This window comes from Calliopsis andreniformis, chromosome 12, assembly GCF_051401765.1.
Source record: "Calliopsis andreniformis isolate RMS-2024a chromosome 12, iyCalAndr_principal, whole genome shotgun sequence".
In the NCBI taxonomy this organism is placed as follows: domain Eukaryota; kingdom Metazoa; phylum Arthropoda; class Insecta; order Hymenoptera; family Andrenidae; genus Calliopsis; species Calliopsis andreniformis.
This window is the reverse complement of record NC_135073.1, coordinates 12,680,225-12,707,935: the sequence shown is the minus strand read 5'-3', so window position 1 is coordinate 12,707,935 and position 27,711 is coordinate 12,680,225. Positions and strand designations below refer to the sequence as shown.

General features: G+C 41.9%; 3 protein-coding genes across 7 annotated transcripts; all 3 read right to left on the bottom strand.

The window, feature by feature from the left end:
- Positions 1 to 987: 987 nt before the first annotated feature.
- LOC143186349 (patched domain-containing protein 3) lies at positions 988 to 7,244 on the bottom strand. Of its 3 annotated transcripts, XM_076389978.1 has the most exons (10): positions 6,992 to 7,244; positions 4,965 to 5,075; positions 4,651 to 4,897; positions 4,503 to 4,576; positions 3,989 to 4,424; positions 3,419 to 3,664; positions 3,005 to 3,307; positions 2,347 to 2,911; positions 1,780 to 2,262; positions 988 to 1,603 (listed from the first exon to the last, which is right to left on the bottom strand). In XM_076389978.1, the coding sequence occupies exons 2-10, from the start codon at positions 5,063 to 5,065 to the stop codon at positions 1,206 to 1,208; spliced, it is 2,853 nt and encodes a 950-aa protein (XP_076246093.1). In that variant the 5' UTR covers positions 5,066 to 5,075; positions 6,992 to 7,244; the 3' UTR covers positions 988 to 1,205. The 3 variants fall into 3 exon arrangements, with proteins under 3 accessions (XP_076246093.1, XP_076246092.1, XP_076246094.1); XM_076389977.1 differs by lacking the exon at positions 6,992 to 7,244 and having other exon boundaries at positions 4,965 to 5,423; XM_076389979.1 differs by lacking the exons at positions 4,651 to 4,897; positions 6,992 to 7,244 and having other exon boundaries at positions 4,965 to 5,016.
- A 552-nt stretch (positions 7,245 to 7,796) lies between these two features.
- Positions 7,797 to 8,439, bottom strand: LOC143185732 (prostaglandin E synthase). The gene is made up of 2 exons (XM_076388962.1): positions 8,308 to 8,439; positions 7,797 to 8,253 (listed from the first exon to the last, which is right to left on the bottom strand). The coding sequence occupies exons 1-2, from the start codon at positions 8,431 to 8,433 to the stop codon at positions 7,900 to 7,902; spliced, it is 480 nt and encodes a 159-aa protein (XP_076245077.1). The 5' UTR covers positions 8,434 to 8,439; the 3' UTR covers positions 7,797 to 7,899.
- A 12,364-nt stretch (positions 8,440 to 20,803) lies between these two features.
- LOC143185991 (PI-PLC X domain-containing protein 1) lies at positions 20,804 to 24,904 on the bottom strand. 3 transcript variants are annotated; one of them, XM_076389345.1, is made up of 7 exons: positions 24,772 to 24,904; positions 23,994 to 24,115; positions 23,726 to 23,899; positions 23,105 to 23,336; positions 22,366 to 22,719; positions 21,867 to 22,054; positions 20,804 to 21,756 (listed from the first exon to the last, which is right to left on the bottom strand). In XM_076389345.1, exons 2-7 carry the CDS (start codon positions 24,043 to 24,045, stop codon positions 21,395 to 21,397), a joined length of 1,362 nt encoding a protein of 453 aa, XP_076245460.1. In that variant the 5' UTR covers positions 24,046 to 24,115; positions 24,772 to 24,904; the 3' UTR covers positions 20,804 to 21,394. The 3 variants fall into 3 exon arrangements, with proteins under 3 accessions (XP_076245460.1, XP_076245459.1, XP_076245458.1); XM_076389344.1 differs by having other exon boundaries at positions 24,757 to 24,893; XM_076389343.1 differs by having other exon boundaries at positions 24,685 to 24,817.
- Positions 24,905 to 27,711: the final 2,807 nt, after the last annotated feature.

Below are 27,711 nucleotides of genomic sequence, written 5' to 3'. Positions count from 1 at the left end.
GCAAGCAGACGTGCAACTTCCCTGGATCATCCGATTTCACTTCCACCTCCTCCTACTCCTCTCTCTCTCTCTCTCTCTACAATGGTTGTCAGGCGTGCAAAAACTGTAAAGGAGAACCCCCGCCTTTGTCCCTTCTACCAACCTGTCCTCCTGCGCCAACTTATCACCCCTTCCACCACCGCCGATATATCATCGTTATCATCATCATCATCATCAAAGTCATCATCATCGTCATCATCATCGTCATCGTGGAAACAACCCCTCTCCCTTCTTCGTAACGCGTTTAACTGTGCTCACACATCACGCGTCCATTCGCCACACTACCGATCGGCACGTTTTGCTAAGTAAAATATTATTATTGTATCGATGGTTCCTCATTAATTATGGAATGTACGATCCCAATTTGTAAAATTCGACTAAGTAAGGAGATTATATAAGTGTATCGCCGTATCGTTCGTGCGTGGCTTGCTGCCCCGGCAGTCTACTCTACCGTGTGCGTTGAATCGTGTTTTTTTAAAGTTTTTTTTTTGGAAAGATTGGAGAGTCTCTGTCGAATGCCTCTTTTCGAATGATGACCGTCTGTGTGGGTGCGTGCGTACGAGGATACTTCGAGTCTTCGCGTTTGTTGCTCGCCTCTGCTCGACTAGTACACTCTGATCTTCCTGTCGATAAGGAAAGAGGAAGTGATGAGCAGGAAAGGGAAGTAAGATGACAAACGAGAAGGACTAGGTATGGGATTCGAATGAGAGGATCGCGTGAATGTTCGTGGACTGTGCAAGACTGAGAGGCAGCGGAGGGAGCTTGCCAATCAATCCGGGGTCGCTCCCTCGCAGCTCATTTTTACGTCGTAAACATTAATTATGATTATACATAAAAGAAAAAGAAGAAAAAAAGATAACGCATCCAGCAACACGATTACGTTACGTTTATATAATAGTCATGTTCCTTTCCAATCAATAATTAATTATTAATAAATCTATATCAACAACCTTGCTACATTATTTTGTATTTGTTTTTTTTAATCTTAATATATTAGACAAATATATATAAATATAAATAATGCTGTTTTTAAGTTATCCGACTTTTATTATTATTATTTTTGTATAAATGTGTGATTAATAGTACGGATAGTGTAATAATTTTGTATGTTTATTGAACCAAAAATAAATATTATTGATAAAGAATCACTATGTGACTTCGTCCCACTAACTCTCCGCTTCTTTATTCAGAGGACTGGTGACAGTGTCCAATGTTTCCTCGATTTTCTCAGGCTGCTCCTGCATTTTGTACGAGCCTAAACTCCGTGGTCCAACTGTGCTCAATATAACTGGCAAGAGGAATAGTCCGTGCCAGAGACCAAATACTATCACGAGCACGAAGATCCTCAGGAACGAGTGGAACACGTAGCTCTCAGAGAACAGCATCATAGACAAGGCAAGCAATGTGGAACCTGCACCATATGCAACCGCTGCACCGATGTATCTCACTGCGACGTGTGCTCTTTTTGTGCGATCCGCGTCTCCTGTTTCGCTAGCAGCGTGCACGAAAGCGTGAGCAACATGAGCTGCATAGTCAACGCATAACCCAATACCTAATTCCAAACCTGGATAAGAGGAACAGAAGAATAATCATTAAGGTATCAGAACAGTACACTAAATTTCCAGCACTATTGTGAATATCAATATTAGTATTCATAAAAATAGTAGATATTCTCTGAAACTCATAAATTTAGTTTATAACCTATACTTAGGGAACTTCTCATAAAAAGTGTAGACTCACCGATGCAGGAAGTGATGTCTATCGTCATGCCCCAGAAGTACATAAACCCGCAGACGTTCAAGAGCGTCAAAAAAACGCACAAGAAAATCCAGAAGCAGGTTTGAAGCTCAGCGATTAGCAGTCCCGTCATTCCCATAACACAGATCAGAGCTAATAAAACGTTGCGGAGAACCTCCTGAGCAATTAGCTTATCGGTGACCCAAAGACTGAACACTTCGCTCCAGACTGTGACAAAGCCATTGATTCCCGCGTTCTGTGCCGCCTGCTTACTTTCATCCATCGCTGGAATCCACTGATGAGGACCATGAAATCGTTTGAAAATAAAATCTACGGTAGTTGCTATAATCGGTGGCGTACTTTCACCACATTTGAGATCCCTTTTGAAACGGAAGTTCCTCTGGTATTTGCCACCGTTTCGACTGAATAGGAACTTGGACAGGTAATTGGAGAACTCGTCGTCGGTTAATATAATGTTCCTCATGTCTGAAACATCGATTTTAGTTTATCAGTCTATTTTTTGATGCACATAGTGTAGAATACTTTGTGTTAAATATTATCATTGCCTACCCTTTTGAAAATAATTAGACACAAACTTAGTAAACTCCTTTGGCCACGAGTTCAAAGTTTGTACAGTTGATAAATTGGCAAAATTTTCTGTAAAATTGACTATCTTAGGGTATTCGGCAGTATAATTGAACTCTCCCATCAGAATGATCGCCTCGTATCCGCGATCAGGATACTCGAGGCGTCGTGCGTTGAAATACTTGCTAAGATATGAACTGTTAGGTATAAACCAGGCTGGATCGAACCATTGTTGCAATTGCAGTATACCTATAGTGCCCACTGATGCTGCGATTATTGTTACTAATATTATAACTATCTTTCCTGGGGTCGTTAAAACGATCTTCGAATACAACTGAGTTATCAGTTTCGAGGCTGACTCGTCCTGAGGACTGACGAATTTCTCCGTAAAGTTTTCGTGAATAATCCATGGCAATATAGAATTCCTTTTACTCTCGATTCTTCGAGCGTCCAATGTGAAAAAGGCGACGTAAAATGTGATTTGAAATAAAAACGTTAATAATACTCCAATCGATGCATAGATACAGAATGATTGAAGTGACGGGAGTATCTAAAGATAGAGACAATATTATGGCATATTAAATTTAATATACTGGGTGCTCAGAAATTGTGGATATAACTATAAGTTCTCGTTAAAATTTACCGTGGATGCACCAATAATGAACGCGACCACATCAGTAAGAGAAGTAATACTAATAGCTGAGCCAGCATGTCCTAACATTAAAGCTATTCTCTCTTCTAATGGCTTATTTCGATTCGACTTTTCTGAATGTATTTCTTTCCAGGACGCCATTATTAAAAAATTATCATCCACACCAAGGGCCAGTAACAAGAACGGTAAAGACGTGTGTACTGGCCCATAAGAGATTCCAAATGCAGAGCACAAACTTACTGAAGCAATGAATGCTCCACCCACGCACAAAAGACCGACAATTGTGAGATAAATCTGTAAATCGTCATACTTTGAAACAAAGTAATGGTTCTAAATAAAAAAGTATTTGAAAATATTCCTTGGAGAGTTAGGTTTACTAAATATATTTTTTTAACAAAAACTTACTCGCAATCCCACCCAATTGAAGTCAGAGAATATGACTAGAACATAGAAAAACATCAGAATGAATCCTATTGACAATATGCCAATATTTCCAAACATTGATACAAAAGTAACATCCCCAAAGCTTCTACCAGCTTCATACGATATAGCTATAGTATGATTGGCAGTTTTTCTGTGATTTAATAGTTTTGCACTTTGGTGCAATATGTTTAAATATGACAATTCCCATTTTAATATATCATCTGTAGCCTGTGTATAAAGGAGTACAATTTATTATCAAAAATCATGCAACTATTAAGGAATCATTGTATGTAAAACGACATGATAAAAAGGCTATTTACTAATAGAAATGACAAATACTGATTCTGTCTAAGATCAGAAGAACCATAAAATAGTGAAATAAGCTAATCTTGACAAAATCATCCTCAATGTAAAACAAGGCCCAAATCATATGAAGTATGCGATACAAATATTAAATTACATTCAAACATTAACAAGTAATACTGTTTTTGGGTCTAGCAACACTTCCAAGCTCTAAATCATGATTCAGGCCTTCTTAGGAACTTACCTTACCCAATCAGCTGTTCCAACATCGTTTCCAAAGTTGTCCATGTCCACTTTTGAAAAATTTATGTGAACTGCCCATTGTGTCTTCACAGCTTTTGCTGCAATAATTCTACCTTGTTCATCTCTTGTTATACCACCCAACAAGTCTGTAAAATTTAATGGATGTCCCAAAGTGGGACTCGCTTTTATTTTATTTAAGTCGTTAACAATCTCTTCTTTAGATTTCTGTAGAATAATGCTACTATCAAACTCCCATATATCTACGATACTATTTACAAGGCAAGCCTTTGGCAGGTTATTGACTACATTACAGTAGAGCTCAGGATTAACGTGAACTGCAGGCTCAAATGTAGTATTATTAATTTGTATCTCAGGCTCAATGTCAAAAAAATCATCTGTACTGCGCTTTTTTCTATGTACAATCTCTGATATAACAGGTACTCTGTGTGTTAAACAGAATGAAATTTATAATGATTATTTACATAAAGTTTCTTCTATACATGTGCAAAGAAATGCTTACTTAAAACATATATCCGTCCATGCAATGTGATCAGGTGTCTGTACAGACATAACTTGTTTTGTTATCTCGTTAAGCTGAAATGATTATAATAGAGATTATAATACATTTCCTAATCATAGTACAGTTAAAGAAAGGGAACGATAACTACTTCAATGAGAACTTGCGGTTCTAATACATTGTCAGCTGTTAAAATCATAGTTTCTAGTCTCAATCCTTGCCCAAACTTTTCGATCATCCATTCTGTATCGTGAATAAAATCTGAGTCCTGTGGGACCCAGAGTTTCATAGGATTTTTTTCTTGGTGAAAGGAATATAAACCAGAGAGAGAGACTAAAACTACTATCAGACTGCCAATGAGCCATTTCAGTGGTCGCTGCGCAATTCTCAGCCCAAGTCTACACAAAAAGCACCCACATATAAACCTACTGCGCTAAATTACCGCAACAAAGTTACGAAACTTACCCATAAAAAAAATGTTCAACCACTTCTGACAAACGCTGCGGCAAGCGTTGCAAGTAGCTTCGGAACGTTCGTCTACGAACAATTCTCTCTTGTATCTCCATTATTGTGAGGCTGGAAAGTAAGTTACAGCATCGTTCTACATCGTTTTATTTTCGTAACTTCGCAAACACTTCGTGAGAGACAGAACGAGGCACTTGGGAATCACGCCGCGCCGCGATTTCGCGAGAAACTTTCGACTTTGTTGTTCATATTCTTGGCCTTAGTTACGGACCTTCGCGACGAAGGAAGTTGAGTCAAGTCTAACCTTCAAATCTGGCGACTGATTATGTACGCGTACGCGAACAGGTAAATGATCGTGAAAACGAACATCCCCTCGAAAAGGAGCTCGATTTGGACGAATCGATGCACGGAGCTCTTGTGAATTTCTAGCTCCGCGAATATTCGACTGTCACTTTCCATCTCGCGAATCGTAACCTTTTTTCTTATCACTCGTTTCGCTGCATCAAGTTACACGCGATAACAAATGTGCTATCGGCGCACACATTAATATGAATCGCTGAGAAGAGGATTCGGCCTTTTTAGTGGATTTATTATTTTTTATGAACCTGTATTGAGTTCAGTGTTATGGGATTATTAATATTCTTTACCCTGTTTTGTCTCGAAGCGAGGTAAGGACTTAATGTTATTTTTGTACTGTTATGTAAAAAGCTAAACGTGATAGTTTTTGTCATTGAAAAGAAGGAAAAATTTGGTATGACGTTGATTTAATTTTAATACACTTTGATTTTGAGATTCAGATTATTTGAGGATCTGTACTTCTTATAGAGACTCCAGAATTCATTTTAGAATAATATTGACTAAGGGAAATGGTTTATTTGTTAAAAACTTATGTAATCTGTGAACATCAAAATAGAATACTGGATATAGTGATTTTCTTAGCGATTTCTATAAATAGAATTATCAATTCTAAAATAGAAAAATGCATATTATTCAAAGTGTGAACAAACTTTGAGATATAATTCCGAGCGATGCAGCATTAAAAATGGAACAATGAGAAAAAATGCTCGTTTTCTGTTCTCTAGGCTAAAGTATTTCAAACTATATTTAAATTTGAATTTCTTCTCAGAAATTTAATTCAGAGGCGTTACCGCTAGATGGCTACATCTTATAAACCAAATTCACGAGTACTTCTAAAGCAATAATTAAGCAATTTATTACCTAGTACTACTACATAATGAATAATAGAGTCTCTATAATTGCTCTAAGCCCACAAATTGTGAATGAACAGAATTATTTATTCGCATAATTACATTTCTTGTGCTTTCTAATTTCCATCGAGTTGTTTTTCAATTAACTATCGTTTAAATGCAGAGGGCGTTAAAATCAGTTCCGAACATTTACATCGGTAAAGTAGTTAACTTAACGTTCGAGAGAACACGAAAAACTTGTCTCTGTAGCGATAAATACACTCCTACATCTCAGGTACAGCTGCACAGCGTTATTTCAACATTACAACAGCTTCGTTACATTTTAATAGTGTTAATTATGGTTACGTTTTACTTATTCGTGCTCAAGAAACATTGTATATGTATCAATGCAAGCGAATGGATGTCAAGGTCTCAAAATGATGGAGCACTTTTTACTTTTTTGTAAGTATCAAGCATCTCAGTTTGTCGCATACCGGTTTCGAATGAATTACCATTACGAAGCAGTTTGTTCTCGGAAATCATCGCTGACAGAAATACGTTGTAAACATTCTCCCAAATGATCGCGTTTGAATGGAAAATTTTTAATGCAGAATTAGGTTGATATTAAATAATACAACTAGCAATGAGAAGAAAATATAAAGAAAAGATTAGAAACGATAGTATTATATATTCTTCAAAGGAACAAAACAATGCTGTGATTCTTATCTATGTATTCTTATGTTAGTGCGAGCAAAGATCTACTATTATCAATCTATCGTTATTGAGTGCTAAAATCTACACGTCCTGTAAGACTAAAGCAAAAATATAATGAAAACTCACCTCTCCTTTTAAAACTCGTCTCGATCTCTAAACAAGTCTGTTTCCTTGAAGGAGCAGCGTCTTTCTGCCAGTCGATCGTCAACTAACGTCACTTATCCTGCCAGTATACCCAAGTCGTGCTTAAAATTAACTTAATAACTGACTATTGACCTTAAAGACGTAACCCAGTGTGGACATGCCGTAATCTATAGATGCTAAATACTTATCAATTAAATACAATGATAATGAAGATACCGTGTATCAATGTTTAACTCTACATTAGAACTCGAATAAAAAGAGTCGTCGCAAGATACATAATCAGGAAAGAATGCACAAGTGCACAGGGACGTAGTCTGCGAAACAATGAATGCAATTAATTGCTTTCGCGGGTTCTATCGTGTCTAATTATGAATCAGATACCATGGGAGTATTCGTACATGTATATAATAAACTGTACCGTGTCTCCGTCGCATGTTGAGCTTATGAATAAGTCGAGATAAAGATTCTCGGATTTCCTGAATGTGTTCAAGATAAAAACGCATAGTGTTTTATCGATGTGTTATGAAAGCATGATGCTATGGCAACCAGTCAAGAACACGAAATTAATGGTTGTATTACGGTGTGTAATTAGTACTTACATGCTGATCGCTGGGAAATACGGAAATGTAATTCATTGATGACTTTTGAGACGCTTGTAATTTTATACACAGACTCTTTCTTATTTGTTTTTATTATTTTACTATGAACTATGAAATGTGAATTGCATGACAAAATGTAGAATAATAAATACTGATAAATAGTTTATCCATTACATACATGCTGTAATAACATAACATAGTATATTATTTAAGACGCTTATTTCACATAAACGTTATCATGACACACTACAGATAGCTCGAAAAATGAATCAAAGCTTATCGTAACAACATTCACAAATGGTTTGCATAGTGGCATACGGATGCAATAGAAATGTAAATCAAGATACTCAATTCCAAAGCGGAGAGGATCGCTTTGAAATAATGGTGTACATTCAAAATCTGCATGTGTACTAGGGTGTACAATATACTGACTATCGCAAAGCAAGTAAGAATCATTCTGGCCAGAGGAAACGACGGTGACGTGGACAGCCATATCGGCGTTATTAGAAGATAAGGGAGTACAGTTTCCAGATCGTGTCGATGCGCTTCTCGAATGCGATCCACGTCCTCGTGGCCACCGCCAGTTGGACATAAAATCACATTGGGACCTTTCATCCACATCCTGTCCTCCTCGCTGTGAATCACCTATAAAATCCACTAATATGCTGTGATCTAACTAACTACAAAACACTTTCTTACCTGTCTGGCGACTCGAATCCTTCCAGTGAACCACGTGAGTGCGTTCATCTTCAGAACAAGAACGCAAGACCACCAAGCATAAACAGCCCACAATTGCTTCGTGTCATGCGCGATATTGTTCTCCATTATGTCGTCTCCTCAGCTGGTTTCGTATTATCGATACGGCTTCGCCTCCTGTTTCATTCCCATCGCTGCGTCTGCATTATTCTCGATCGTGAGACGCCGTTGTGGAGGGAGGAATCTTTAGCGATAGAGGAGAGAAAGAAAATAGGAGACAATGGGAAGGAAGAAAACGCGAGACGTATCGAAAGCAACGATATTAGAAAGCTGAACAGGCGTAGACACAGTCCAGACGGAAAGTTGTGAAGAGAAAAGAATGGATAAGAGGTGCGCGTTGAAATTCTCTTCGCATCGGTTTCAACGCCAGTGTCTGCTAGCTGACGACTGACTGTGTACCTCGAAAAACCGGTGTCCCGAACGTGATAGCGGCGTGGTCTATTTGGGAGTCAAATCGACGCCTGAACACGAACGCGTCGCGATCTCTGGGTGGAACACGTATACCGAACTCTGGAGCATTTATTTCAAACAGTGTCACGCTTGGTTATGCATTGGAGCGTGTTGAAAAGAATCGAACCACGAGGAGGAGGAAAATAGTTAATTAGTTAATGGAATTGAAAGTTTATGTCATGATTATTCTGTACTGTAATAAAACTGTATTTTTTATTGTGAAATGTATTCGAGAGAGGTCTTTATTTTGCCATCTATATGGAAAATAGTGTTGTTGATGCAATCTATAACTCATAAGGAATAGTTATACCATTTACGAAATATAGGACAGACCTATTATCTAGTGTATTTTCGAGATAAACACTTTAAAGGTCCATTATCATTTTTGTGTCGCGCTCAACATTAGCGGCCGTGGGTGAAATAAGAGTGCAGCGCTATGAGTGGTAAGAATTGAAATTATAATCTCAACGCGACATTCAATACAGGGTGTCCTGATTAGCTCACTCTAAATTGATAAAGTTTGCAGGAAGTCAAATAGTTGACGAAGCTCGCATAAAACTTAAAATTTGTTCAGATAAAGTGCAAAGCATAAACCACCATAGTAACACAAAACAATTAGGAGCAAAATAGCAATAACGGGACAGCCAATGCAAACACAAGAACGAAACGACAGGTTACGAAGAGAAGCATATTAAATTGGGAAGTCTCCCCAAAAACAACAGAAAAATCATAGGCCTCAGAGAGAACAGAAAAATTAATGAATAACCCTACCTAACTACCCTTACATTTAATACAAAATGCACAGCCATTGGCACGGACAGAGCCGCCCCAGGTCTCACCACGAGGAGGTTGCTGTGCGGGAGACCCACAGGGAGATAGATGGAACAAAAGTTCCATCGATCTCCCTTTACATAAATCTTAAACTAACAAGCCAAAGACATGAATGGAAGCCAAGTTCCATCCACGCCTTTGTCTTGGACGTTAAAGTAGAGAAGTGCCAAGTAATCATTGAGAAGAGATTGGGAATAGTTAAAGTCTACCGCGTAAGGCAACCATGAAATAGACAATCGGTGGTGCGAGTCCTTCCACCTTGAAGGCGGGTACTAGAAGAAGGCGACTGGCACCTCACAGCCCAATCAGTTGCCTGATTGAACTGTGGGGTTTCCACCTGCAAGTGTGTCATACCACACACCATTCGGTGTCCACATCGTCTCTTGCTAGTACAAACCCCCAAGGGAAGAAGAACAAGCTCCATCGACCGCCGATTCCACAGTTGGACATTTGCTTCTAGTAAGAGAAGCATATGACCTCCTCACAGAAGGTGAGGAGGAAGCAACCGAGCAAAGAGAGCTAAGAAATGACAACTTGGCAGTGTTACAATGTCTTTACAATGGAAACTTAGAAGTAGGGTCTTAAAAATATTCTAAGACATTGTGACTTATATACTAGAAGCGGTGAATCCCTCGGCGGATGCGACGTCTTCATTCACACGAACAATAAAGAGTAAAGACAGAACTTTACAAACCAAAAGTGCTGAATCCCTCGGCGGATGAGACGTCTTCCGCAGGCTTAACGATACGATCTTAAGTTAAAATCTTAAAGTCTACAGTTTGAACTAGTAAACCAAAGACATGGATGGAAATCAAGTTCCATCCATATCTTTAGTTTGGATCTTAAAGTAGAGAAGTGCCAAGTAATCATTGAGAATAGATTGGGAATAGTTAAAGTCTACCGCGTAAGGCAACCATGAAATAGACAATCGGTGGTGCGAGTCCTTCCACCTTGAAGGCGGGTACTAGGAGAAGGCGACTGGCACCTCACAGCCCAGTCAGTTGCCTGACTGCACTGTGGGGTTTCCACCTTCAAGTGTGTCATACCACACACCATCGAGTGTCCACATCGTCTCTCGTTAGCACAAACCCCCAAGGGAAGAAGAGCAAGCTCCATCGACCGCCGATTCCACAGTTGGACATTTGCTTCTACTAAGAGAAGCAGATGACCTCCTCACAGAAGGTGAGGAGGTAGTGACCGAGCAAGGAAAGCTAAGAAGTGACAACTTGGCAGTGTTACAATACTTTACAATGAAAACTTAGAAATAGGGTCTTAAAAATATTCTAAGCGATTACGACTTATATACTAGATGCGATGAATCCCTCGGCGGATGCGACGTCTTCGTTCTTCGATCTTCAAGTTAATATGAATGACTGGGGGAGCCTCCCCAAAAATACCCCAACGATGGCACAGCCATTGGCCCGGACAGAACCGGCCCGGGTCTCACCACGAGGAGGTTGCTGTGCGGGAGACCCATATGGAGATCACAGAAATGAGAAAGGATTGACAGAACAATTCGTACTCAGAATTAAGACAGAACATACTTAAACAGAAAACAGAATGGAACGACGTTGGCTTTTGATTGAATACTTCTTCTATGTTCATTTAAACCCTGAAATGTTAAAAATTAGAAATACAAATGTAGTCTCTCGGGGGATACGATGTTTTCGTTCGATGAGTGATCTTGGTGTAATTGAAATGGGAATGATAATTATAACCAGTGATAAAATTTACAAGAGAATAGAGAGACATGCAGCAAAGAGAGAAGGGACGAATAATAGAAGCATATCAATGAACGTACAAAATGAAAGAAACCAGCCCTACCTAGCTACCCTTATATCTAATACAAGATGCACAGCCATTAGCACGGACAGAGCCGCCCCAGATCTCACCACGAGGAGGTTGCTGTGCTGGAGACCCACAGAAAGATAGATGGAATCCAAGTTCCATCGACCTTCCTTTACAAAAATCTTAAACTAACAAGTCAAAGACATGAATGGAAGCCAAGTTCCATGCATGCCTTTAGCTTCGACCTTAGAGTATGAAATTGTCGAGTTATCATAAGGAAGGGTGTGGTTAAGTTAGACTCTACTGCTAATGCAACCGTGAAATAGACGAGCGATGGTGTGAGCACTACCACCTTGAAGGCCGGTAGGTCGGAGAGGCGCACGGCACTACATGATTCAGTCAATTGTCCATTGCTCCCTGCTGCCACATAGGAGCTACCGAAGTAGACCTAATTCCGACAGGCTGGTAAAGAGAATGTGCAAAAGGCGGAAACGTGTAGTTTCCACAGTCGAGTGTGTCTTTCCACACACCCTACTGTGTCCGTCGCGTCACTCCTAGTACAGACCCCCAAGAGGAGAACACACTCCACCGACCGACGATTCCACGGTTGGTCACATGCTTCTACCAAGAGAAGCAGAGGTGACTTCCTCACCAAAGATGAGGAACACATTTCAAGAAAAGAAGTTAAGAAATGACAACTCGACAATTGCACAGTGATTTTACGCTAAAGAGGCAAAGACATGGATGGAAGCCAAGTTCCATCCACGCCTTTGCCTTGGATCTTAAAGTAGAGAAGTGCCAAGTAATCATCGAGTGGAGATTGGGAATGTTTAGAGTCTACCGCGTAAGGCAACCATGAAATAGACGATCGGTGGTGCGAGTCCTTCCACCTTGAAGGCGGGTACTAGGAGAAGGCGACTGGCACCTCACAGCACAATCAGTTGCCTGATTGAACTGTGGGGTTTCCACCTTCAAGTGTGTCATACCACACACCATTCGGTGTCCACATCGTCTCTGGCTAGTACAAACCCCCAAGGGAAGAAGAACAAGCTCCATCGACCGCCGATTCCACAGTTGCGAGTTGCTTCTACTAAGAGAAGCAGAGATCACCTCCTCACAGAAGGTGAGGAGCAAACGATCGAGCAAAAATGAGTAAGTTGTGACTACTCGGCAGTGTTACAAACATTTTACAATACGATCTTAAAAGTAGGGTCTTAGAAATATTTTCAGCGATTCAAACTTATATACTAAAAGTGGTGAATCCCTCGGCGGATGCGACGTCTTCGTTCTTCAATCTTCAAGTTGAGGATAAAGAGAACCAGCGATGAAAGGAAAGAATATGAAGTGAAATATATTAAAGATTGGAGCAGTCGCCCCAAGAACAGAAGCTCAACGAGAGATAAAGGTAAATATATGAACAGATGGGGAAGCCTCCCCAGGAAGAAGAGAAAAACCATGGATCTGAAAAGAATCTTAAAAGTAGGATCTTAAACCGATTTTTAGAATTAGCTACTTGTGAGTTGGAAGTAATAAATCCCTCGGCGGATGTAAAGTCTTCGTTCTTCAATCTTCAAGTTAGGAGTCAAGAGAGAACCAGTGAAGGAAGAGTATGAACAGTAATATATCCATGATTGGGGGAGCCTCCCCAAGAATACCCCAACGTTGGCACAGCCATTGGCACCGGACAGAACCGGCCCGGGTCTCACCACGAGGAGGTTGCTGTGCTGGAGACCCATATAGAAATTACAGAAATGAGAAAGGATTGACAGAACAATCCGTACTGCGAGTCAAGACAGAGCATATTTAGACAGAAATCAGAATGGAACGACGTTAACATGTGATTGAGTTCTTCTTCGGTGTTTACCTAAACCCTGAAATATTACAAATTAGAAATGCAAATGAAATCCCTCGGGGGATACGATGTCTTAGTTCGATGAATGATCTTCATGTGAATGAAATAGGAATGACAATTATAACCAGCGATGAAATTAACAAGAGAAAAGAGAGACATGCAGCAAAGAGAAAAGAGACGAATAATAGAAGCATATCACTGATCGCAGAAACACGAGAGGAGCCACCCGTACCTAACTATCCTTATATCTAATACAAAATGCACAGCCATTAGCACGGACAGAGCCGCCCCAGGTCTCACCACGAGGAGGTTGCTGTGCTGGAGACCCACAGGGAAATAGATGGAAACAAAGTTCCATCGATCTCCCTTTACAAAAATCTTAAACTAAGAAGCCAAAGTCATTAATGGAAGCCATGTTCCATGCATGTCTTTAGCTTGGACCTTAAAGTAGAGATGTGCCAAGTAATCATTGAGTAGAGATTGGGAATATTTAGAATCTACCGCGTAAAGCAACCATGAAATAGACGATCGGTGGTGCGAGTCCTTCCACCTTGAAGGCGGGTACTAGGAGAAGGCGACTGGCACCTCACAGCCCAATCAGTTGCCTGATTGAACTGTGGGGTTTCCACCTGCAAGTGTGTCATACCACACACCATTCGGTGTCCACATCGTCTCTCGCTAGTACAAACCCCCAAGGGAAGAAGAACAAGCTCCATCGACCGCCGATTCCACAGTTGGACATTTGCTTCTACTAAGAGAAGCAGATGACCTCCTCACAGAAGGTGAGGAGGAAGTGACCGAGCAAGGAAAGTTAAGAAGTGACAACTTGGCAGTGTTACAATACATTACAATGAAAGCTTAGAAATAGGGTCTTAAAAATATTCTAAGATATTGTGACTTATATACTAGAAGCGGTGAATCCCTCGGCGGATGCGACGTCTTCATTCACACGAACAATAAAGAGTAAAGACAGAACTTTACGAACCAAAAGTGCTGAATCCCTCGGCGGATGAGACGTCTTCCGCAGGCTTAACGATACGATCTTAAGTTAAAATCTTAAAGTCTACAGTTTGAACTAGTAAACCAAAGACATGGATGGAAATCAAGTTCCATCCATATCTTTAGTTTGGATCTTAAAGTTGAGAAGTGCCAAGTCATCATTGAGAATAGATTGGGAATAGTTAAAGTCTACCGCGTAAGGCAACCATGAAATAGACAATCGGTGGTGCGAGTCCTTCCACCTTGAAGGCGGGTACTAGGAGAAGGCGACTGGCACCTCACAGCACAATCAGTTGCCTGATTGAACTGTGGGGTTTCCACCTGCAAGTGTGTCATACCACACACCATTCGGTGTCCACATCGTCTCTCGCTAGTACAAACCCCCAAGGGAAGAAGAGCAAGCTCCATCGACCGCCGATGCCACAGTTGGACGTTTGCTTCTACTAAGAGAAGCAGATGACCTCCTCACAGAAGGTGAGGAGGAAGTAACCGAGCAAAGAGAGCTAAGAAATGACAACTTGGCAGTGTTACAATGACTTTACAATGCAAACTTAGAAGTAGGGTCTTAAAAATATTCTACGCGATTGCGACTTATAAACTAGTAGCGTTGAATCCCTCGGCGGATGCGACGTCTTCGTTCTTGAATGTTCAAGTTAAGAGTAAAGAAAGAATCAGCGAAGGAAGAGTTTCTAGAGGAATATATCAATGATTGGGGGAGCCTCCCTAAGAATACCCCAACGATGGCACAGCCATTGGCCCGGACAGAACCGGCCCGGGTCTCACCACGAGGAGGTTGCTGTGCTGGAGACCCATATGTAGATCATAACAATGTGTAAGGATCGACAGAACAATCTGTACCTCCAATTAAGGCAGCCTCCTCGAGAACCAAGAAAGGAACCACAGATGTTCTAGAGAACGAAGAAAATAATACATACTTCTACCTAACTACTCTTACATCTAATACAAGATACACAGCCATTGGCACGGACAAAGCCGCCCAGGTCTCACCACGAGGAGGTTGCTGTGCTGGAGACCCACAGGGAGATAGATGGAAACAAAGTTCCATCGATCTCCCTTTACAAAAATCTTAAATTAACAAGCCAAAGACATGAATGGAAGCTAGGTTCCATACAAGCCTTTAGCTTGGACCTTAAAGTAGGAAACTGTCGAGCTATCATTAGGAATGGTTTGATTGAATTGGACTCTACAGCTAATGCAACCGTGAAATAGACGAGCGATGGTGTGAGCTCTACCATCTTGAAGGCCGGTAGGTCGGAGTGGCGTACGGCACTACATGATTCAGTCAATTGACCATTGCTCCCTGCTGCCACATAGGAGCTACCGAAGTAGACCTAATTCCGACAGGCTGGTAAAGAGAATGTGCAAAAGGCGGAAACGTGTAGTTTCCACAGTCGAGTGTGTCTTTCCACACACCCTACTGTGTCCGTGGCGTCACTCCTAGTACAGACCCCCAAGAGGAGAACACACTCCACCGACCGACGATTCCACGGTTGGTCACATGCTTCTACCAAGAGAAGCAGCGGTGACTTCCTCACCAAAGATGAGGAACAAGTATCAAAAAAAGAAGTTAAGAAATGACAACTCGACAATTGTACAGTGCATTTAAACTAGAGAGGCAAAGACATGGATGGAAGCAACGTTCCATCCACGCCTTTTCCTTGGATCTTAAAGTAGAGAAGCGCCAAGTAATCATAGAGTAGAGATTGGGAGTATTTAGAATCTACCGCGTACGGCAACCATGAAATAGACAATCGGTGGTGCGAGTTCTTCCACCTTGAACGCGGGTACTAGGAGAAGGCGACTGGCACCTCACAGCACAATCAGTTGCCTGATTGAACTGTGGGGTTTCCACCTGCAAGTGTGTCATACCACACACCATTCGGTGTCCACATCGTCTCTCGCTAGTACAAACCCCCAAGGGAAGAAGAGCAAGCTCCATCGACCGCCGATTCCACAGTTGGACATTTGCTTCTACTAAGAGAAGCAGATGACCTCCTCACAGAAGGTGAGGAGGAAGTAACCGAGCAAAGAGAGCTAAGAAATGACAACTTGGCAGTGTTACAATGACTTTACAATGCAAACTTAGAAGTAGGGTCTTAAAAATATTCTAAGACATTGTGACTTATATACTAGAAGCGGTGAATCCCTCGGCGGATGCGACGTCTTCATTCACACGAACAATAAAGAGTAAAGACAGAACTTTACAAACCAAAAGTGCTGAATCGCTCGGCGGATGAGACGTCTTCCGCAGGCTTAACGATACGATCTTAAGTTAAAATCTTAAAGTCTACAGTTTGAACTAGTAAACCAAAGACATGGATGGAAATCAAGTTCCATCCATATCTTTAGTTTGGATCTTAAAGTAGAGAAGTGCCAAGTAATCATTGAGAATAGATTGGGAATAGTTAAAGTCTACCGCGTAAGGCAACCATGAAATAGACAATCGGTGGTGCGAGTCCTTCCACCTTGAAGGCGGGTACTAGGAGAAGGCGACTGGCACCTCACAGCCCAGTCAGTTGCCTGACTGCACTGTGGGGTTTCCACCTTCAAGTGTGTCATACCACACACCATCGAGTGTCCACATCGTCTCTCGTTAGCACAAACCCCCAAGGGAAGAAGAGCAAGCTCCATCGACCGCCGATTCCACAGTTGGACATTTGCTTCTACTAAGAGAAGCAGATGACCTCCTCACAGAAGGTGAGGAGGTAGTGACCGAGCAAGGAAAGCTAAGAAGTGACAACTTGGCAGTGTTACAATACTTTACAATGAAAACTTAGAAATAGGGTCTTAAAAATATTCTAAGCGATTACGACTTATATACTAGATGCGGTGAATCCCTCGGCGGATGCGACGTCTTCGTTCTTCGATCTTCAAGTTAATATGAATGACTGGGGGAGCCTCCCCAAAAATACCCCAACGATGGCACAGCCATTGGCCCGGACAGAACCGGCCCGGGTCTCACCACGAGGAGGTTGCTGTGCGGGAGACCCATATGGAGATCACAGAAATGAGAAAGGATTGACAGAACAATTTGTACTCAGAATTAAGGCAGAACATATTTTAGACAGAAAACGGAACGGAACGACGTTGGCATTTGATTGAATACTTCTTCGATGTTCATCTAAACCCTGAAATGTTAAAAATTAGAAATGTAAATGAAATCCCTCGGGGGATACGATGTCTTCGTTCGATGAATGATCTTCCTGTAATTGAAATAGGAATGATAATTATAACCAGCGATAAAGTTTACAAGAGAATAGAGAGACATGCAGCAAAGAGAGGAGGGACCAATAATAGAAGCATATCAATGAACGTAGAAAATGAAAGAAACCAGCCCTACCTAGCTACCCTTATATCTAATACAAGATGCACAGCCATTAGCACGGACAGAGCCGCCCCAGGTCTCACCACGAGGAGGTTGCTGTGCTGGAGACCCACAGAAAGATAGATGGAATCCAAGTTCCATCGACCTTCCTTTACAAAAATCTTAAACTAACAAGCCAAAGACCTGAATGGAAGCCAAGTTCCATGCATGCCTTTAGCTTCGACCTTAGAGTATGAAATTGTCGAGTTATCATAAGAAAGGGTGTGGTTAAGTTAGACTCTACCGCTAATGCAACCGTGAAATAGACGAGCGATGGTGTGAGCTCTACCACCTTGAAGGCCGGTAGGTCGGAGTGGCGCACGGCACTACATGATTCAGTCAATTGTCCATTGCTCCCTGCTGCCACATAGGAGCTACCGAAGTAGACCTAATTCCGACAGGCTGGTAAAGAGAATGTGCAAAAGGCGGAAACGTGTAGTTTCCACAGTCGAGTGTGTCTTTCCACACACCCTACTGTGTCCGTCGCGTCACTCCTAGTACAGACCCCCAAGAGGAGAAAACACTCCACCGACCGACGATTCCACGGTTGGTCACATGCTTCTACCAAGAGAAGCAGAGGTGACTTCCTCACCAAAGATGAGGAACACATTTCAAGAAAAGAAGTTAAGAAATGACAACTCGACAATTGTACAGTGATTTTACGCTAGAGAGGCAAAGACATGGATGGAAGCCAAGTTCCATCCACGCCTTTGCCTTGGATCTTAAAGTAGAGAAATGCCAAGTAATCATTGAGAAGAGATTGGGAATATTTAGATTCTACCGCGTAAGGCAACCATGAAATAGACGATCGGTAGTGCGAGTCCTTCCACCTTGAAGGCGGGTACTAGAAGAAGGCGACTGGCACCTCACAGGCCAATCAGTTGCCTGATTGAACTGTGGGGTTTCCACCTGCAAGTGTGTCATACCACACACCATTCGGTGTCCACATCGTCTCTTGCTAGTACAAACCCCCAAGGGAAGAAGAACAAGCTCCATCGACCGCCGATTCCACAGTTGGACATTTGCTTCTACTAAGAGAAGCAGATGACCTCCTCACAGAAGGTGAGGAGGAAGCAACCGAGCAAAGAGAGCTAAGAAATGACAACTTGGCAGTGTTACAATAACTTTACAATGGAAACTTAGAAGTAGGGTCTTAAAAATATTCTAAGATATTCTGACTTATATACTAGAAGCGGTGAATCCCTCGGCGGATGTGACGTCTTCGTTCTTCAATCTTTAAGTTGATAATAAAGAGAGAACCAGCGAAGGAAGAGTTTGAAGAGGAGTATATCAATGATTGGGGGAGCCTCCCCAAGAATACCCCAACGTTGGCACAGCCATTGGCACCGGACAGAACCGGCCCGGGTCTCACCACGAGGAGGTTGCTGTGCAGGAGACCCATATGGAGATCACAGAAATGAGAAAGGATTGACAGAACAATCCCTACTCTGAATTAAGAGAGAACATTTAACCAGAATTGGACGACGTTGGTATTGAATTGAATTCTTCTTTTAGTACTTTAATTTGATGTTCACTTAAATCCTGAAATGTTAAAAATCAGAAATGGAAATGAAATCCCTCGGGGGATATGATGTCTTCGTTCTTCTTGTAAATGAAATGTGAAGGATAATTATAATCTGTAATGATATGAAGAAGAGAATAGAGGGTCATGCAGCAGAGAAGAAAGGGAGGAATAACAGAAGCATGTCAATGATTGCAGAAACAAGGCATGAATCAGAGATGAAGAGATATACATAAATGATTGAGGTGAAATCTTAAAGTGAAACTTATGGCTAGTAAGCAAAAAGATGATTGAAAGACAAGTATAAGAAGTAGAAACAGTAATTGGATTCCATTGAATCCAAAACTTAACGGTAATAAATAGATAAAGCATAGCATATACCCCGGTAGGGGGTGGGGTACGTATAAAAATGGGGAAACGGTAAAGAGGGACAACAGTAGAGATAAATTTAAAATTTGAGCAAAAACTCACCGTTTGTCCAAGATGACCACTGGTCATCGGCCAGCTGACCACTGGTCAGGGGTGTCCAAGGGTCCAGGGTGGTCTGAGGTCCAGGGCCCAGGAGTCCCCTCAGGTCCCCAGGGAGGTCCGCACCCACCGGAGGACCCGCGGCGAGTGAGGCACTCGTGCTCCTGCAGCGGTATTTATACTGCCTCGAGGAAGATGAGAAACCAATCAGAGAAGTTCTTCGGTTGATTTCAATTTAGAGACTGATCTAACGAGCAATATTTAGCGAAAAATTGATATTTTCCGTAAAATAATCATTTCAGCAACAATTTTTGGTGCACATATTGTTAATAACAATCACACACATTGTGCACTTGTGCAAATTGTTAATATTTGTAATTATTAGTTAACAAATGTGGAAATTATTAACCTTTCGTACATTATTCTTCGTTCGATTCATTTCTATCTTTGATTAATGTCTCGCAGTTCTTGAAAATTTCTCGATATTTCTTTAATCGACAATTATAAATGTTAATCAATCAATTACTGTTTGCGATTATTATTAACAATATAACTGTTATAAACTGGTATAAGTTTTTTGCAACAATTTCTTTTCTGTTTAGGGACACCTTGTATATTGGGTGGTATGGTAGGAACATTTTCTCATCTGCTGGCATTACCAGCTCTAGTGGTGAAAACGTCTTTCCTACATTACCGCTTCAAAATTGCAGAGGGCGCTCGAAAACCAATGGTTTTTCGAAAAGTCGATATTTCAGAACGTGATACGTGAAAATCCATTGAATGCTGGTCTATCCTGTATATTCATCTGTGATAAAAAATTTGGTGTATCCCTTGAATTCCTGACATTTGACGTATAAGGGTGTCCTATGTCCTTTTTCCGATTAAACAATAAGGGTTGTGGGAATTTTTGTTTTTAAATTTCTTCGATTAATTATGATTAATTAAAGATTAAAATGATCAGTTGAGATGGTCGAAAATACTTACTGCGGCATAAAAATGATACTGCTACTATTCTGCTAGTTGCAAATCACCTTACTTTCACCTTACTTTTTTTATTCTCTTTTCATAAATTATTTTTATGAAAGAAAATAGTTCGAAGGGCTGGAGCTTTGAGTTTTAAATAAAGAGAAACAACAGGTGTGTCTTATATTAACTTATTAGAATAATTTAATTTACACATTACTGTTCTCGCGAGTGTGTTCCCACTCTTACATCGATTACTATAAACTCTCTTTTAATTTCGACAAATTTATTCTACATGAACTCGAAAAAAAATAGAAGAATTACAATATTATAATTTCTTGATTCGGTCCAAGAAAAAGGTCTAATTACTTCTATCCATTCTACCTTTCGCTGAATCCTCAGCTCCGCGATTAGCCCTTTGCTTTTAAGAGAACATTTATTTTCTAAGAGAACCCCTTTCAACACTAAATCAATCTCCCATTACATTAAAATAGTTTCAAAGACATCAAAGGCTCCTCAATTGCATCGAGATCGAAATTCAAATAAACTGGTCACGATTCATAGATTCATGAAATAACAATCTAAATAATCCTCAGAAAAAGGCCATTACCCAATTCCCAGTAGAGATTAACTACCCTACGTAAAACAGCAAAGGGTTGCAGCTCTATCTCAAAAAGACCATTCAAAAGATCCATATCTCGATACCATTCTCATCAACGAAGCGGCATCTAATTAAAATTAAACTTTCATAGAGCATGCGTTCTCGCGATCGTTATAAGCGCCACTGAGCAATGTTGCTCTTCTTGATGTTCGCCTGTATCGCCACGTCGATCAAATTATTCCCGAGGAAGAAATCCGTGGCGACTATGTTGGTCTCCTTCCACCATTCCTCCTGAAACTTGAACGTCAGGTTCCTGTTCACGGAGTCAGCCATCTGGCGCAGTCCACCGGACAGATTGAAGATTATGTCCAGTGGATACGGCGTCAGCTCCGCCATCACCGCCCACAATGGGTTCTGGCTGTTCCTGAACCTCTTCGGGCCCATGATGACTTCGTCCAGATACTTGAAAAGGCCCTCCACCGTCTGCTGGTTGCCCCACGCTTGAGACATCGTCGGCCACAGCCAATCGTGTTCTAAAATAGAACGAAACGATGGTCACGCTCAGTCACGATTAGGACAGAATTATTTAATACAGCAGGTGATTGGTTCGAGATTGAATCGAATTGCTGGCGACGAGATTTACCATTCACGGTGTGCTTATCGCCGTAACAAATTATCAAGCGTTTCCCTCCGGTCCAAATATCGTTCAAGGTCGGTCCAAGACCTTCGACCCCCCTATCTGGCTTGAGGATCAGACCTTCGAATTCTCGCCTGAGGATCATGGCCAATCGTCGATGCCTGCTCGGCCTGCCCTCGAATCCCACCGGAAATCTGCATACGAAATCATCCTGCATTGAATCGTGCCTCGTTCCGCGCCGCGATTCGTATTCATTGGCTATCGAATAAAGTGTATTCGACCGTACATTACGGGTACGTTACATTTAAATTACTTCAATCCCGAAAGACCTCAATCTAATCCCTCTTCCCTCCCCATTAACACCCTATAACGCCGCGCTTTCCACATCGTTTATTTAAGGAGGTTCGTTTGAAATAATCCGAGGCTACTGCTAGGGTCATTTTCGCTGCGTTATCGATCCGCAAATCGTCACTGTTATAGCGTTTATTCTATACCGTCAATTTACCTATGGAAGTCCATGATGACCACCTCTCCCCTAGCGACGTTCAGAAAGTTTCTCACGTCTTTGATGACCGCGGACAGGGGGGTGATCCGAATGACGTCGTGATTGATCCAGAACCTGCTCACGTGGTTGCCTTCCTCTGCGATGGCGGTGCCATTCGGTATAGACGGATAATAACCTACCCGGATGTCTAGGTACCTTATACCGTGCACTAATTGCGTCCACACGTCGCGGTCCTGCGTCAATAGGTACCTTTGGAAGGCGTCTCTTCTCGTCAGATCGCCGTGTTTGTAGCATCCTGAATTATGCGTTCCAGGAATCATTAAACTTCCTATTGGAAGCCTTCCTAATTGCCGCCTGAAACAGGCGAAAGAGGACTTTATAGGTGGTTTTGCTTTCTGGGAACCGATCTATCCTTCGTAGCGTTATTTAACAATTACGTTGGCCGCCTTTAGATGGTACAGGTGCAGCACTTCCTCGATACAGTCTCGCTGCTGCGTTAACTGCGGTTTGAAATTGCTTAGAATGAAATTTTATCTGCTTGCAGCGACATTCTAGATTTTCTGTGATATCAAAGTGCAGTAGGTACCATGAATACGAATTAAACTTGATGAAATGGCTAAGAGTGTACATTCACCAGAAGACAGTGTGTCTAAATCAGAGTTCTTTTAAAAAAGAAAGTAGAATCCATGTGAAATGTATTTGAATATTATAAAGAATGATATCAAGAAAAATCTGTTACCTTAAATCATACATCCAAGTTGGCCAGATCTGCAAGCATGAACTGGTGAGGATAGCGCCGTCCTTGTAAAGAGCAGCATGGTGTTTCAAGCAATGAGGTCCAGGAAGCGTCGCGCCATCCTTGGTGTCCCATCCACCCGGAAGTGGAGGTCGTCCGACGGTGATGTTCGTACGATAATAACCCCGAGGGTGTTGTAGCGAAGTCAGAATCAACTTGGGCTTGATCGTTTTGTCTGGAAAGTACAACGTCGATGGTTGCGTCGACCGGTATCGATCTGGCTACTGAGTCTAGAACTTACGTTCCCTTAGAGATAGCGAAACGTGAACTCGAAAAAAACGTTCGCCAAGGGAAAGATTGGGGAAAATTGATAGCCGAGACGCTCGTATCGTTTGACGAATCATTGCATTTATCGATAACACAATGGCTCGATCTTTTTTAGAGAGAATAGAACAAATTTTGAATTTCTTTAAAGACTGCTCGTGTAAGTTTTTATAGAATATGTTGTTAAATCGATGGAGACACGGAGAATGTCTGAACAGGCTAGGATTTAATAAGATAATCTCGTCTCAAGCCCTGAATAACAGGTTACGGCGTTCAAGAGAAGCAAACAAAACTTATTACTATGTGCTGGGTCAGCAGTGAACACCTTGATGGTATCTGGGTATCCTGTACTCGATGGACAATCGAGATCCCAATTTACTTCTAGCTCTGCTTCGACCACCTTGTCACTGGCAGCGATCGGTCTCCACAACGAGGAGACTGTCAGCCATACTTTTCCGCAATGCGCTGCCAATGCTGGAACCACGAATATCATCCCCATGAGTATAGGTTTTCTAGGTTTATGCACCCAGAAACCTAGAAATTTTTTAGAAACGAAGGATTCCCTCACCGATATCGCAGAATAAGTGAAGAAACAGCAATATTGCTGCCTTCAGCATCATCGGGGGATGTTATTCGATGGACTTCTGTGAATAAGTGCTCCGATACCCAACGTCAGAAATTGACGTGCACCTAGATAGATAGTGGAGAAAAAGTTCCTTCGTTACCAAAATAGAAAAACTAATTTTTATGGCAGTTTTTGAGCATTAAGATAGTTAGTCACAATTTAAGATCCTCTCTGCGTTAAAAAAGACGGCAACTTTTTCGGTTTCAATTTTACAAAGAGGAGATGATAAATTAGATAATTGGTGCTAAAAATTCTCCTATATTTCAGTCTCTACCTTTCTTCCTAATAGTTCTAGTAGTATGTACTGCAATTGGTCACAAAAACTTCTACAAACCCAAAACATAAAATCCTTCAGAAGAACAAAAATCAAATTTCCATCTCCAAAATTCCTTGTAAAATTAGTAATGTATACAGTTGTTAAACTCTACACAATGACTGACTACTCAACAAAAGGGTCAGTCATTGCAGGGAGATCAGCACCTGTACACGTTACCCTTCTCATCCTAACCCCACTAAAGACTCTCTTCTCCAAAATAAAGAGTATACTCGCTATGCAGGATACTCCACGCAATTAAATACATAAAAACCGACACAGTTCTGCCAGCGTTGCTACTGTCGAAAAACGAACGATTACCACTTGAGCAGTAATATCACTTGAAGCACCCGCAGGTGCTGAAGATCCTCGCGGAAGGTCGCCGCGACGCACCTCTCGCGCGCGCACCTCGATCGCCAGGAGTCCCTCGAGTCCTGGTTCCCCTTCGCCGTCGGCCGCTGTAGCATTCAGCCCCAGTTCGTTGCCAGTCGCACAGGAATCGTTTTCCCGCGTCACTCCCTGGATCGGCCGTTCTCCAAACGATCTCCTTGAGGCATCCTCAGCGACCCGCGTGCAGGCGTCAAATATCTCGAGAACCGAGGATGGCTTATCAGAGGGCACAGTGGATAGGGCGAGCCACGTCGTCCTGGCGAGTCGACACGGAGACAGGAGGCCGTCTGGAGACAGTCCAGTGACTGAACGATGGACAGCCGAACGACCCGTAACCGGACCAGTTTAATATAGAACCCGCTCGCTTATGGGACATTCAAGCACATTGTGCGGCACATCATCCTTCCATCACTTCCTCGGACACGTCAATTGCGCCGAGATGGGGACCACACGGCCTGTCCTACTCTCGCGTTCGCTGAAACACGCGCGTTTTTCTCTGTCCCCCCGTTCGGTCATCCTATAGAGACCGCGTCCACCACCGGGGGTCAGACCCGGCCTGACCCGTCGCCATTAAACACCATTTCCTGCGTATGCCGTGGAACGTATAGTTTCGAGACAACGATGATAGAGAGTCCGAGAGAGAGAGGGAGGAGAGAGGGTGGGAGGATGAACAGAGAGAGAGATCTGCGTGTACATGGACGTCGGATCCGCCAGGGGTTCGGGGACGGATTCTGATTCTACATTGAATTATCACCCTCGCTCGTGGGTCAACGGGGGGCGGGGAGGACTCGTGAGAGCTAACAGGATGATGATTAGGTACAGGTGCAGCCAACGAGGCGACTCGATTTATCGTTACCCCGGGCTCGATATGATGTTTACCGAACGACTTCGACGATCACGCTCGATACTCGAGGCTCGTTGCGGGTGACGTTCTGAGACCGTTACGATGACTATTTCGATGGACCGCGGGGTCAGGAGGGCTGTGGAGGGTAATATTTTGTGAGTAGAGTAGGTATGTGGTAGAGAAGACTTTGGAATTGTTTTTTACGTGGTGCTTCGAGAAATTTGGTCTCTAACGTTAACTCTTTTTCTGAGGTGATACTTCTTCTAATGGCGGGCTTAGCAGACTATATACTATTAAAATAGCAGAAAATTAATAAAGACGTTAAAGTAATATTAGTGAAAATATATCGTTGGAAAGCAATGCCTTTGCACGTAAAAAAGCTCACTTTTAGAGTCAACTTCTGTAAATGATCTCGAAATTAACAATTCCAAAGATATAGGTGTCCCTCACCTAAAAAATTGAGAATTTCAGTTTTCTCCAATTGAAAGCCAAAAATTCTAGAATCATAAAATAATTGAACATGCAGTCGCCAGCGGCAGTTTGTTTAGTACAACAGATATACAATTTATTTACACTTCCACGCGTGATATAAAATAACAATGCTTTACTCGTTCGCGAGACAGGATCTCGACGATTCTTCGTTACAAAATAAATATTAAAAATTCTGCGAATCGCTCGTGTAGACCAAATGCACGTCCCATATCTCATCGCGTGAACGTTTCCCCCGTCGCGTTAAATAAATAATATTAGTCCGACAAGTATATTACATTGCTCCGATACATAGTTACAACGACGCGTAGTTTAGTCGCGCGAGCGCGACCGCTAGCCTATATTAATTACTCTTGCCGCATTACACTCTAATCGACGTTTATAGTACACAGAAGGACGTTAATACGATTTGATTCGTTGAGGTAGATAATTTAATCAGTCTATGAAGCTGCTTTGTCGGTCGGTTTACTCGTTAGTGGCATCAATTCGCAAAACTCTGTTCCGGCCCTCTATTGAATCGAGCTGAACGTTTCGACTCAATTTGTCTCGTTCAGCTCCGCGGGCAGGTCGAATGTTTCGACGTGAACCATTAGCGCTAATACTGAACGTTTAATGCCAGAACCCCTTTAAGTACGTAACATGGACTGACTTCACCTGAAAGTTGAATTCTACGATCCTATTCACGATCGCCGCTCGCTGCTCGAATTTCGTCTAATTAAATTCCGTATGATTCAACGTGAATGCGTTATACCGCGAGTTAAGATGTATAATGAACGACATCGCTCAATCCATTCGAGCGCGTACGGAAAACGGAAATGAAATTATTTAGAGGCTACCAGATCTGTCGACCAGTTCCCTAAAGTTTGTCGATGGGACCTGTAGCGCGTGCTTCGAAACTCTGGTGAATAGTCACCTTTAACTAGCATTAGCCTTCGCGATTTGTCACACTTAAAGTTGTCCAACAAACTGTCCTGTAGATGCAATCTAGATTTGACCAGGTACAAACGTTGAAGAGAGGTTTTGGTAAAATGAAAGTCAAGCCTCATGCCTGATCGAGTGGGTTAAATCGTAACATGATTATATGCCCTTTGCCTACGATCTATGAAATAAATTAAAATACTCGGCTACTCGCGAAGAAGTGAAGCTCGTAATGTCAGGAACTCAGAAGATATTAGTAGAAATGACACAGAGATAAAAGAACTCAGCTCAGGAGAAGTATTAAGTAGTAATAAATGTGATTAATTTGACCAAATAAGGAGTATGAGTGTGTAACATTTATATGTGCTTTGACTGACTGACATCTTCTGAATTCCCAACAGTACAAATTATCCTCTTTAGATTCTTCGATATGACAGTAGTCTGAAGATACAGATAGAAAGCTATTACCAAACTCGATCATGCTGACTGGATTCCCTCTACGAAGATTCCGAGTATCGCGTAGACTCTCTAACAAATTATATACATTCGATTTGGTTGATCTCTGCAAGTTCCAGAACACAAAGTCCTTCAGTGCTCAGCTTGCAGAGAGGCACACACTGTCTCTTCTTAACTCCTCAGCTCTCCTCCCCCAAAGAAGGGACTCTCCTTAACAGAGGAGTTTGAAGAACGAACGAACACATATCGCT

Coding starts and splice junctions, on each gene's coding strand:
- LOC143185991 (XM_076389345.1), bottom strand. CDS start 24,045: ATGATGCTGAAGGCAGCAATATTGCTGTTTCTTCACTTATTCTGCGAT. Junction 22,720..23,104: donor ACTTGGATGTATGATTTAAG/GTAACAGATTTT, acceptor CGCCTGTTTCAG/GCGGCAATTAGGAAGGCTTC. Junction 21,757..21,866: donor CGATAAGCACACCGTGAATG/GTAAATCTCGTC, acceptor GTTCTATTTTAG/AACACGATTGGCTGTGGCCG.
- LOC143185732 (XM_076388962.1), bottom strand. CDS start 8,433: ATGGAGAACAATATCGCGCATGACACGAAGCAATTGTGGGCTGTTTAT. Junction 8,254..8,307: donor GGATTCGAGTCGCCAGACAG/GTAAGAAAGTGT, acceptor TGGATTTTATAG/GTGATTCACAGCGAGGAGGA.
- LOC143186349 (XM_076389978.1), bottom strand. CDS start 5,065: ATGGAGATACAAGAGAGAATTGTTCGTAGACGAACGTTCCGAAGCTAC. Junction 3,665..3,988: donor ATGTTGGAACAGCTGATTGG/GTAAGGTAAGTT, acceptor CTTTATACACAG/GCTACAGATGATATATTAAA. Junction 2,263..2,346: donor GTCTAATTATTTTCAAAAGG/GTAGGCAATGAT, acceptor TCGATGTTTCAG/ACATGAGGAACATTATATTA.